The following is a 13055-nucleotide window of genomic DNA, read 5'->3' on the forward strand; positions in this document are numbered from 1 at the left end:
ATCAATTATGGAGAATCCACTGCATCCACTTAATAGTATCATCTCCAGACAGAAGAGCAGCTTCAGCGACAGACTGCTGTCACTGTCCTGCTCCACTGACAGATTGAGGAGATCGTTTCTCCCTCAAACTATGCGACTCTTTAATTCCACCCAGAGGGGTAAACCTTAACATTATATAAAGTTATTGTCTGTTTTTCTGTTTTTCACCTGCATTGTTATCATTCTTTAATTTAATATTATTTATTGTATCAGTATGCTGCTGCTGAAGAATGTGAATTTCCCATTGGGATTAATAAAGTATCTATCTATCTATCTATCTATCTATCTATCTATCTATCTATCTATCTATCTATCTATCTATCTATCTATCTAGTATTTCTAGCTAGAAAGACTGAAAAAAAGGATCTTCTCTTTTCTATATGCATAAACTAATATCCTTTCAATGACTTCATTTTTCAACTTCCTTTGATGTTATTTATCTATCTTGCACACAACAAATGTAATCTCAACCTTCAGATTGCATTGTCTATTGATTTGTTTGTTTGTTTGTGAAACATGAAAAAACATTGAAATGATTTTTATGAAATGAAATACTTAAAATATAAGTTATTTTTGTAAATGGGCAAAAACTGCATTATTCCAAAATGGATGAGTCAATCTTACAAGGCATACAAGACATCAAGGGTATAAAGGCATTTCTAAAAATATATTTGGAAAGGGTGGTTGTAATGAGCAAATAAAAAATACATCACGCCTAAAATGACTAAGTTGAGGTTCAGGAAATTATGCATGCCTATCATTGTTAATGTAATTTAAAATTTAGACTTCAAAAGCTTTCAAAAGCTCCATTGAGTTAATGGGTTTGTAATGGGACAGAGGTGCAAAACCAAAACTGTGCTATCACAACAAAATGGTTCAGCTGATGTTAGTGAATTTGGCACATTGTTTAGGTCTGGTCCTACTTACATTGAAGACTACATTCAACGTCAGTGATTTAATGGAAACAACAGCAGGAAGGTGGGTTTGAGTCGTGTGATGGGGTTCGATCATCACTGAAAAACAACTATTCTACTTTCACAAACTTTTGTATTTACATTATTGTTAATGCAATTAAAAATGTAGGTATCAGAGAGTCTGAAGAATTACATTACTCCAAAACAGCTGAGTGGATGTTCATAAAATGTTGCATGTATATTACAGTTAATTCCTTATTACATACACAGTTTATGGAGTATAGTCATAAACAGGAGTTCAATAGAAGGAACAACACAAGAACCGGTAGTTTTGCCACCTTGCTTGCAATGTCATTGAATAAATTATTCATTAAGCCATCTAGTATGTTAACGTGGGATTTAAACATGTATTTGTGACACCACAGTAAACCAGGGAATATAAAGAACTAACATTAATTGTTCGAACCCTGAAAAGGAGTTACCTTAAAAACTCGCTTGAGCAGAGAAATTAATACGTTATGAGAGAGCTAGTGTAAACGACAGATGGGACGCTTGCATTTCAGCCAGCAATGACAAAATGGTGAACATTTAAGAAGCACATAAATATTTACTTTCTTACCTCAACCCATTCCAGAAATATACCCGGAAAATGGTGAATGCTTCGGTCACTAAAGGATAAACATATACCACTCTCTAGGCCACATATAAAATGTCACTTCCCATCTATGAAATTTGACTTACTTCAGCTTCTTCCAAAGCAGACTGCAGGTCAGCCTTTTCCTGTTCCAGCTGTTTGCGGATTTTTTCCAGCTCATGGATGCTCTTACCCCCTTCTCCAAGTTGTTCAGTGAGATCTGAGATTTCCTCTGTGGAAGTTAACAGAAGTAATTAGCTGTCTTTCAAAATCTTGAATTCTCACATATTTTCTAGAGCACAATTGTTGTGGTTTTTATCCAAATTATTATCTAAAAGTGAAAATAGTATCTGGAATCCAGTAATGCAGTCTTGCTATAACTTTGAAATGTTGTGCAGGTTGTGAGTTAGACTGTCATAGTCCATTGTTGACTTGGTCATGAGGAGAGGCCAACAACTTAATCAGTCTTATTACAATGTTTGATACTGTGGCTACATCCACACTACTACATTTTCGTTTAAAAATGCAGACACTATTCTCCATTTTCATCTTTCATTCACACTATCCAGGCATTTTTAACTCCCAAAAACTAAAACTTTTCAATATCCTCACTAGAGCCATATACTGTACTTCTGAAAATGCCGGCTTAGCATTGTAGTGTGGACAGGTAAAAATGTAACCTTATGGAAACTCAAAACTCTGTTTGCGCTCTGATGTGTTCATGCTTATTATTAGAAATTTCTCTGATTGGATCCTGTTCATTACAATGTCTGATTCTCTGTTTGGTCACCATTCACGGGAGAAAGCCATTTTCCATCATAACAGACATCAAAAATTGCTCTGAGTGGCACTTGTAGGGTTACCTGTATCCATTGAAATTGAATTCTGTACAGTCTGAAAGCTGCATGCTTGTGCACAAAGCAAATTTACCAGTGGCTACAGCTCGGCAATACATCTCTTAGCTGATGGCATTGTTATTCCTTAATGGGTTTTTCTGTCAATGCATGCATTCCCAGAGTAGGCAAATGTCTAGGTCATATGCATTTTCAGTCATTTTAGTGTGGATTGAGATACTTTTGTACTCAACGTGAAAGCGTTAGTATGGATGGAGATCTTTTTTGTTTAAACATAATGTTTTTAAATTAAAATGTGGTAGTGTTATGTAGCCTGAAAGTGTGGTAATGAGAGTTATCCTGCTGTCTTTGCTTAAATCATTTTTTTTTCAAATGATTGTTCATTGGGGTGCTGATAACTTTTCAAACCATTTTCCATAAACAATGATTATATAGTTGTGCCCTGGTCTTCAGTTTGTATGAGTGATTTGTTCCATAGAAGTCAACTCATACTCTCCATGTATGACAGAGTGTTTCCAAATAAAGATTTTGCTTATTGTAGCCATTTATAGTATCGCTTGTAAACAATTATAGCTTCCTTGGGTTGTTTTAGTGTTGTAAAAAAAACTTCTACTACATATTATAAATATCACAATCTAACAAATGTAAACAAAAATAATTTTCTAACTGTTATTAGATAGCAAGGTGTTTCTGTACAAGGCAAAAATGAGAAATGTATATCCACAACACCAAAAAGCACAGTCAAGATAGGCAGATATCTAATAATTGAAATTCAGTAACAAAAGAACAGATCTCAAAGGTAATGGAATTACTGTAAATCCCAGCAAACAATCAAAACAAAGCACAATTTAAAGCTCCCTTTACAGATTTTTGAGTGCTTTTAAATCCAGAGTAAAAGGTTCATGAAGGTAAAGAACAAAAATGATCTTTATGGTGCTAGGTATTTTCTTTCCCTAAGAAATTATATATCCTTTCCAAGAAAAGAAAGGCACTATTTCCTCTTGACTGTGTCAAAATTGTGACACTGAATAATGGTTTGACTTGCTTATTCACAAAATTATACTCCTATATCATTTGGGTAAACCCGCAATATAGCTGTGCATACACATTGTGTGCCCTGATAGCGTCATCTACAACTGAGAATGCAGAAAATGGAAACAAAGCATACAATAAAATAATATCAGCTTCTTGGGAAAAAATACAGCCTGTACCCTGACATTAGTACAACCAAACAAGGATAATATAGGAGTCACCTCTACGTTATAACAATGCCTAAGGTTATTAATAGTTTCTGAATAGATTTCTCACCATACAGCATAAATTGTTAAGTCATATTTAGTACAAGTGTCCCACCTTGAAGGTTTTTATTTTCTCTTTTCAAGGTCTCCAGGTGGTCTAAAGCCTCTTCATAGGCATTCTTCAGTTTGAAGAGTTCAGTGCTTAGTGACCTGGCTTCCTTTTGGGCACTCTCCAGTTCACTTTGGGACTCCTCGAACTTTTGTTTCCATTCATTTAAGACCTGATAAAGAAACAAGTCTCAATAATTTTGTCTGCTGCCATACTATCGAAAACATCAGCACTTAAACACCAACATCAGCATTACCTTATCAAAGTTTCTTTGTTTCTTGTCAAGTGCCGCTGCTGCTGCATTAGATCTCTCCAGATCCACCATGAGATCCTCAATCTCATTCTGCAGCCTGTGTTTGGTTTTTTCCAAGGAGGAGCACTTGGCGTTTGCTGCCTCAACAGCTTCTTCTGCATCCTGCAGCCTTTGGGCCAGCTTCTTTCTGAAGATAAAATATGAAAACAGTCAAGTCTACTCAAACTAGTCCCTAATTAACTTAGAAAAGCTTAATTATTTGTGTTTAGCTGATTCTTGACTATGATATGCTATGAAATTATTAGAGCTAGTGACTTTTTAAATAATTATCTGTGCCATTTTTATTAATAAGAAAAGTGTACTGTGAATGCCTTCTATTGCCTGCAAAAGCATCAATGTCAGATTTTGGTCTCTGGACTTTAACCCTTTCTCTTAATTCTTCCTTCCCCGTTGGACTTGACTTGCAACAAACACACTTTTTGCTCGTCTTATATTTCAGGAAAGGCACATAATTCAAGCAAAAAGCTTGCTTGGTACAAGGATCTTTTCTGACTATGTTTCAGCCCTTATCTAAGTTAACTTGTGAGCTTCCGCTGTCATTTAGGATTGATGTACAGACATCTGACTATAAAGTAGTCTGCACAGTTTATGATGGTATCAGCATCTGAAAATGCATGCATCAGTGCTGTTAAGTGACTCACTCCTTAACTAAGCTTGTCTTTGCTGCATAATATCTTCTCTCATATCGTCAGTGGAGCAATGAGGAGCTGAAAGTGGTAAGCTGGGTTGGTCATCATGAGAAAGCCAAGGCCTTTTATCTCTTCCATTGTTATAGTCTTTATAGCCACAGCTGCTAGATTCAAACAATACCAGCTCATCCTGTTTGGAACAGAGGCTCTCTCTTGGTTTATCTTTCTTGTGTGCAATTTTCCTAACCCTAAAACTTTAACATAGTGTGCAGGGCATGCAGTTTCTATCCACAGCCCAAAGATGTGAAGGTTAAATGGACTAGTAGCTCTCATTTGAAATGTATGAATGCATGTGGATATGTGAATGGATCTCCTGATTATTGAATCCACGTGTTGACTCTGCCAACCGTAACCCTATATTGGAATAAATGTATTTGTAAAATCAGTGAATGGGAGAGTTTGCAGAGAACTGGATATTTGTGCCTTGTCCCAACTGATAAAAGTCCATTACTCCTTTGTTCTCTACATTGGATCTCTTTTCAGACATGCAAGCTATATCAAGAATTATCTAACCAAAGTTCAACTTTACATATATTCCAACTGCAGTGTGATTCCTGGACATCTACTACATTAGCTTGTGTTAAAACAAAGCTGTAAAGTTTTAGAAATATCATTACAGGCTATGACATACTGTATATAAAGCTCAAATGTTTTAAAGGAGAGACATGGAAATTAAATTTGCTTTGCAAAAATGTCTGGAAACTGAGCTCTGAAATAAAGCTTTTCATACCAATTTGAGCATAGCAGAAACTTATTATACTGTAGATATTCATTTAGTTCTTGCAAATGTATTCAATGTGTGTAATATAAAGAGACAAATGACTCAGGCTTAAAAACTATAGGCAAAACTAAATAAAAGTGTAACTTTTTGTAATTGTTCATCTCCCAATTTCAAAGAAAGCCCCACTGCATTGTCTTCTGTGAACACTTTAGAGTCTGGAAACTGGTAGGTCCCTTTGAAAGCATGAATGAAACATTTTGAAGACACTTCTGGAGTGAGTAACCTTATACTGCTCAGAGGTCTACATGTGCAATAGGCTTTTAAGTTAACTGAGAATGAAAAAGTTATTTAGTCAATCCATGATTTCTAAGTATGTATAATGCTTGATTCCTATTTAAATCTTCAAGCCCCTGCCAAGAAGTCATTTAATAAAATGTATGCAAGCTAATGAAAATATTCATTTAAAAATGTAAAAACTCCAATAATCTACTATGAATACAATAAAATGTTACATTTTAGTTTTATAACTGAAGAAGCCCAGTTCATAGCAATTCTAAATTAAGATTAGAATTTGTGAGCAGCCTGTTAGTATCCTGGTCAGTGGCAATACCAAAGCATTAAACAGTGTGCAGCAGATACGTATGTCAATTCAACTTAAATCAGGGATTGTAATTAACAATAAAATTATAGATTTTAATATAAAGAAAAATAAAACTGCAATAAATGAGCAACGGAATTTACACATGCATGTCAAGTAAACACAGATTTTTAATCAATCATGTTTCCCAAGTGTTAATCAGTGACTTCATATTTTAAACTGATAAAATGTTTTTCCATTAAGTAGAACAACCTCTGCCAGAAAACCTTGATTGTCTCGTGGAGCAGCTTCTTTGAAATGATAAACTGTTTTGATTCCTTATCTTTCAAGCACAACCAGCATATTCTCTGACTCCACGTTTCAGTGGCTGATGTTGATGGTAAAACTGGATTGTATTTGATTTTAAAGGCTATATAAAATATGGCCATACTTCAGACTACAAAAAGCTATGGCAAAGAGTTTCTCAGTAGGCTTTGCTTAATAATGTATAAGTAATAGAGATGGATATTTACAGTGCATCTGGAAAGTATTCACAGCGCATCACTTTTTCCACATTTTGTTATGTTACAGCCTTATTCCAAAAAGGATTAAATTCATTTTTTTCCTCAGAATTCTACACACAACACCCCATGATGACAACGTGAAAAAAGTTTACTTGAGGTTTTTGCAAATTTATTAAAAATAAAAAAGTTGAGAAAGCACATATACATAAGTATTCACAGCATTTGCCGTGAAGCTCGAAAATGAGCTCAGGTGCATCCTGTTTCCCCTGATCATCCTTGAGATGTTTCTGCAGCTTAATTGGAGTCCACCTGTGGTATATTCAGTTGACTGGACATGATTTGGAAAGGCAAACACCTGTCTATATAAGGTCCCATAGTTGACAGTTCATGTCAGAGCACAAACCAAGCATGAAGTCAAAGGAATTGTCTGTAGACGTCCGAGACAGGATTGTCTCGAGGCACAAATCTGGGGAAGGTTACAGAAAAATTTCTGCTGCTTTCAAGGTCCCAATGAGCACAGTGGCCTCCATCATCCGTAAGTGGAAGAAGTTCGAAACCACCAGGACTCTTCCTAGAGCTGGCCGGCCATCTAAACTGAGCGATCGGGGGAGAAGGGCCTTAGTCAGGGAGGTGACCAAGAACCCGATGGTCACTCTGTCAGAGCTCCAGAGGTCCTCTGTGGAGAGAGGAGAACCTTCCAGAAGGACAACCATCTCTGCAGCAATCCACCAATCAGGCCTGTATGGTAGAGTGGCCAGACGGAAGCCACTCCTTAGTAAAAGGCACATGGCAGCCCGCCTGGAGTTTGCCAGAAGGCACCTGAAGGACTCTCAGACCATGAGAAAGAAAATTCTCTGGTATGATGAGACAAAGATTGAACTCTGGTGTGAATGCCAGGCGTCACGTTTGGAGGAAACCTGGCACCATCCCTACAGTGAAGCATGGTGGAGGCAGCATCATGCTGTGGGGATGTTTTTCAGTGGCAGGAACTGGGGGACTAGTCAGGTTAAAGGGAAAGATGATTGCAGCAATGTACAGAGACATCCTGGATGAAAACCTGCTCCAGAGCGCTCTTGACCTCAGACTGGGGCGACGGTTCATCTTTCAGCAGGACAACGACCCTAAGCACACAGCCAAGATATCAAAGGAGTGGCTTCAGGACAACTCTGTGAATGTCCTTGAGTGGCCCAGCCAGAGCCCAGACTTGAATCCGATTGAACATCTCTGGAGAGATCTTAAAATGCTGTGCACCGACGCTTTCCATCCAACCTGATGGAGCTTGAGAGGTGCTGCAAAGAGGAATGGGTGAAACTGGCCAAGGATAGGTGTGCCAAGCTTGTGGCATCATATTCAAAAAGACTTGAGGCTGTAATTGCTGCCAAAGGTGCATCGACAAAGTATTGAGCAAAGGCTGTGAATACTTATGTACATGTGATTTCTCAGTTTTTTTATTTTTAATAAATTTGCAAAAACCTCAAGTAAACTTTTTTCACGTTGTCATTATGGGGTGTTGTGTGCAGAATTCTGAGGAAAAAAATGAATTTAATCCATTTTGGAATAAGGCTGTAACATAACAAAATGTGGAAAAAGTGATGCGCTGTGAATAGTTTCTGAATGCACTGTATGTATATATGTGAAGTCATTGCTGATGCTGTTCCACCTCAGCTTTGTCAAAGCCTGTGCTGGGTAAAACTGAGTTTTCAGTTATAGGGGGTGGTTCGGGGGTCCACATCAGTGACAACCTAGACTGGACTAGTCTATTAACACAATGAAACTATATAAGAAAAAGAAGAGCTGACTATCTTAGGAGAATGAATTCCTGTAATATGTATGGACATTCTTTTCATTACAACTCTGTGATGATCAGTGCAATTTTCTCAGCTATAGTGTGCTGGGCTGGTAACATCACTTCAAGAGAAACTCACCATATCAACAAGTTGGTTAAGAAGGTAGGCTCAGCTATGGGACCAACCGTGGTAACAGTGGAGTAGTGAATGATAGCCATTATGAACAATGCTGTACATCCTCTCTGTGTCACTCTGTGTTCATTTAACAAAGTATTCAGCAGAAGTGTGTCAAGAAACATTACCGGAATTCTTTCATACCTACAGCAGTACACCTTTATAATGACCTTACTGTGGTTATTCTGTTGTCATTAACCATGTCAGAATTGTTTTCCTCTTTTTTGTAATTCTTGTGTGCATTTGAGGGGGTTTGTTTTTGTTGTTTGCTAATATTTCTTCATTTCTTGAGCTTCTGTAAAGGCTTAATTTTCCCTTGGAACAAAGATCTATCTATCTATCAATCATTCAATTCTACCTATCTACCTGCCTACCTAAAAGAAACAGTTAGAAGAGCCTTTCACTCTTACTTTGCCTCTTCCAGTTCTTCTGTCCTCTGAATGGCATCTGTTTCATATTTGGTTCTCCACTGAGCCACCTCCGAGTTGGCTTTGGACAGAATGCGATGCAGCTCTGCTTTGGTTTCCTGCTCCTCTTCATACTGCTCTCTGAGAAGGTCAGAATCATGACGTGCAGACTGAACTGCATGGGCTAGAGCATTCTTTGCCTGTGTGGACCAGAAATGTATGCATTTAAGCATTCAGAAGAGACAGAGATGAGATGGACAAACATGATTGGTTCTTTCCCTTCCTGACTTGCCTTTATTTCCTCTTCCAGTTGTCTCTTGAGATCTTCAACTTGTTGAGTGTAGGACAGTTTTCCTCTGGTTAGCTGGGAAATGAGAGCCTCTTTTTCTTCTAGCTGCCTGGAAAATTCACCTATGAAAGACAAAAAGACATGTTTAGAAAAAAAAATCATACAAATAGTAAAGAAAACATCTTTCATCTCAGGTAATGAGTTTTGGTCTAATGCATTTCATTTATTGGGTATAAAAACACAAATGGTCATTTTTTTAATTAATTAACAAATATATTTTTATCTGAGAAATGTATTTCTAGTTTGGTTATTTTAACAAAACTGAACTTGATCTTGAACTTTATTGCCTAGGAATTTATCAGACTGTTTCAAAATCCAGTGTCTGTTGCTTTCTTGTCTTTGCTTTTAGGAATAGAGTATAATTTGAGATATAAAAATTGAGTCTAATCTGTTAATAACAGTTCTATAATTTTGTTCTAGAAGAAATAGTTCCAAAGACCAGTAAGTAATTACCATTCTCAGTCTGAAGTCTAGCTTTTTGTGAAGCAAAGTCATTGAGAGAGCGCTGACTTTCTTCACATTTTGTCTTGTATTCGTTCACTTGGTCCTCCATTGTCCTGCACATCTTCTCAAGGTTTGTCTGAAAAGTAGTTTTATGCAAAGGTAAATAAAAAATAAATCTGAGTTTCTTCTAGCTTTCTGCAGAAACACAGGTCACCTTGACTTTGACGACTTGCTCCATATTAGACACCACATCATCCAGCTCCAGCTTCAGCTCACTCTTCTCCTTTTCAAGCTTTTGCTTGACTCTTTGCAGATTGTCAATCTGCTCACCCAGCTCAGCCACACTGTCAGCATGTTTCTTCCTAAGTGTGGCAGCTGTAGCTTCATGATGCAGGGTTGCCTCCTCAAGGTCTCGTCTCATTTTCTGAAACTCGGCCTCCCGCTTTTTGTTCATCTCAATTTGGGCAGAGGTGGCTCCTCCAGCCTCTTCTAGTCTCTCACTGATCTCCTCCAATTCCCGAGATAAGTCTGCCCGCTGCTTCTCCACTTTAGCTCTAGCAGCTCTCTCAGCCTCAAGTTCTTCTTCTAGTTCTTCAATACGGGCCTATATGACATGGAAGACAGCAAAGATATATTAAAATAAAGAAAGCCAAAATACCAGTAAAGCTGACTGAATAGTAAAGTCTAAATATATGTAAATATATCTCTACAGTTGGTCATAGAAAAAGCAATAGCTTTTGAGAATTTACCTGTAATTCCTTAAGTTTCTTTTGCATCTGCATTGCTATGGCCTGCTCATCTTCAACCTTGGAGTTAAGTTGGTGAATCTCAAACTCTTTCCTGTAGCCAAAATTGATAATGTAATATTTGGTGATGTAGGACACTAGAGTGTTACAGTAGTTTTGGAAATGCATGTATTGAGATAATATAAACTGAAACGATTAAACTTTGTTTGGTGAATATTCACTTGGTAATCTTGACATTGTCACTTGCATATTTTTGACATTACAGGTCAATTTGATTTGTGAGTTCTTTCCTGCAACCAAAAGTAAAATAGATTTATAGGGTCATTATTGTCACTTTGTATGGAGTACAGGGAAATTCTTACTTGCATGTGCTAATTAACTAAAGTGATTGTTAAATAAAATGTATTACTGCACACCTGAAGGCATTTTGAAGTCACTCCAGACTTGTACCATGAAAGTACGTTCATAAGGTTTTATGCTTTTTTGTATGCTGAGTGAGTGTGAAAACAGCAGTACATTCATTATCTTGCTCTGTATTGAAAGGAGGCTTTTCATTATACTGAGGTAATAAATTTGCGAATTATATTTTGCATTATGCATAGCATCATTTAGGATTAACATGGTAATCATGATGTGCATTAATTATTGTTTAAATCCATTTTTCAGTGAAATAGTAATAGCTATGCAATATCTGCATGTTATTGTACATGTGATGCTTTCGATACACATACAAATATCTGTGAAATTGTCTGGTGGTAGATTTTAGTTAATTAAGATGTTAGAGAAGCTCTACATCAACATATATTTTGTAAAAGAAAAAATAGATGACAGTTAATCCTACACTGAAAAGCATAGCCAAATCACTTGGCACTAGCCTATGTGGTAATTCTTCCCATGATTATTTAATCAATAAATCATCAAAAATGTAATGTACAAAGGGCAGGGTATGAACATGGATTGGAAAATTACTTCCTAAATGAAAGAGATTAAAGTATTAATGTTTAGGAGACTTGGACATGCATACTAAAAACATGCACTGCATTAGCTCCATATGTATGGTCAGTTTTAATAAACTCTGCAATAACCTTATTCCTAAAAATATTTGTTGGATAACAGAATCAAATGTTAGAATGTAAACACACATTTCTTAGTAAAATCAAATAAACATAGTAGTCAAGACTGACTGACTTCTTCAATTTTTCTTCTTGCTGCTGTCGATCATTTTCTAGATCCATGATATTTTCTTGGCTTAGCTTGAGATCTCCCTCCAGCTTTCTCTTGGCTCTTTCTAGATCCATCCTCACTTTCTTCTCTTGCTCCAGTGACCCCTCCAGCTATGAAATTAAAGGGAAGTTGTGTCAAACAAATATTTTAAAACTGATAGAATTAATCTTCCCAACGACATATTCAAGTAGGTAACTGCCAAGTTTAGCCTTCACCTGTTGTAGAATGTGTGTAATCATTGTAATCTAATTATTGTCTTCACTTACATCATCAACTTGTTGCTCCAGCTTAGCCTTTGCTTTAGTCAGAGTATTCACTTTGTCCTCTTCACTCTGCAAGTCATCTAGGGTTTGCTGGTGGGCTTCTTGCAGAGCTTTCTTCTCTTTGGTCAACTTAGCAATGATCTCATCCAGAGCTGCCATCTCCTCTGTCAGATTTTTAACCTGTGATAAGAAAAAAATAAAACGTTAGAATTCATAGCCCATAGTTTTCTTTTTCTTCTTCAGTCACAGCTCAAGGTGTACCACCAAACCCACTTTGTTCTCAGTGGCATGTTTCTCTTTTTCCACTTTTGCTAGGGTGAGCTCTAAATCATCAATGTCTTTTTTCAGCTCTGAGCACTCATCCTCAAGTTTTCTCTTCTTGGCAGTCAGCTCTGCATTCATTTCTTCCTCATCCTCCAGTCTTTCCGTAAGTTCCTTTAATTTGGCTTCTAACTGTATTTTGTTCTTGATTAGCTGGTCACATCTCTCCTCTGAATCAGTCAGATTGTCTTGTTCCTTAGGAAAAAAAAGTTTAAAAATGTTATGACATTTCAGTAAATCAATTTTTGAGAATACTTTTGGATTACTAGATTTTAGCAGATCATTTATTTAACACTTGCTGTTTGAGGGTCTGATTTCATTGACAATAACATAGTTATTTCACATCATCCATCCACCTTCCGAAGCAGATTTGCTCACCTTCCTAGCAGTACAGACACAAGGCAGAAACTACACAAGAATGGGAACAGATCCCTCACAGAGCACACTGACAATACTGAGCCAATGTTACGTTACTATTCATCTTAATATTCATGTCCTTTGAATCTAGAAAATAAAGTAGAAAACACCCATAGGGATTTTGTGCAAAAACCAGACTAACAGAGACTGGGCCAAATTAGCGCAAACATAATATTAAACAGTAAGTGGTGAAATGGTTTAGACTGATGTGGAGTAAAATGCCCCGTGGCTGTAACTCATTATGAGGCAGGATATGTTGTGAATGTGACTGAACAGGTTTAGTTGTTGTTCAGCCGAACATTAGAATGAAG

The 13055-nt window shown here is 36.9% G+C and overlaps 1 protein-coding gene and 1 long non-coding RNA gene across 2 annotated transcripts in view; one reads left to right on the forward strand and one right to left on the reverse strand.

Annotated features, from left to right (window-relative positions):
- Positions 1 to 13055, reverse strand: part of LOC114645819 (myosin-6) — a 50422-nt gene that overhangs the window by 11543 nt on the left and 25824 nt on the right. Inside the window, exons 20-30 of the mRNA XM_028793684.2 lie at positions 12280 to 12522; positions 12010 to 12186; positions 11708 to 11853; positions 10523 to 10613; positions 9988 to 10377; positions 9783 to 9909; positions 9273 to 9391; positions 8984 to 9180; positions 4045 to 4228; positions 3795 to 3960; positions 1695 to 1819 (exon numbers count right to left, since the gene is read on the reverse strand). Coding sequence (XP_028649517.2) covers positions 1695 to 1819; positions 3795 to 3960; positions 4045 to 4228; positions 8984 to 9180; positions 9273 to 9391; positions 9783 to 9909; positions 9988 to 10377; positions 10523 to 10613; positions 11708 to 11853; positions 12010 to 12186; positions 12280 to 12522 — 1965 coding nt within the window. The remainder of the gene's footprint in view (positions 1 to 1694; positions 1820 to 3794; positions 3961 to 4044; positions 4229 to 8983; positions 9181 to 9272; positions 9392 to 9782; positions 9910 to 9987; positions 10378 to 10522; positions 10614 to 11707; positions 11854 to 12009; positions 12187 to 12279; positions 12523 to 13055) is intronic.
- LOC127526572 (uncharacterized) overlaps positions 1 to 13055 on the forward strand; it is a 150616-nt gene that overhangs the window by 7350 nt on the left and 130211 nt on the right. The gene's annotated exons all lie outside the window — the stretch shown is intronic.

This window comes from Erpetoichthys calabaricus, chromosome 2 (genome assembly GCF_900747795.2).
Source record: "Erpetoichthys calabaricus chromosome 2, fErpCal1.3, whole genome shotgun sequence".
In the NCBI taxonomy this organism is placed as follows: Eukaryota; Metazoa; Chordata; class Cladistia; order Polypteriformes; family Polypteridae; genus Erpetoichthys; species Erpetoichthys calabaricus.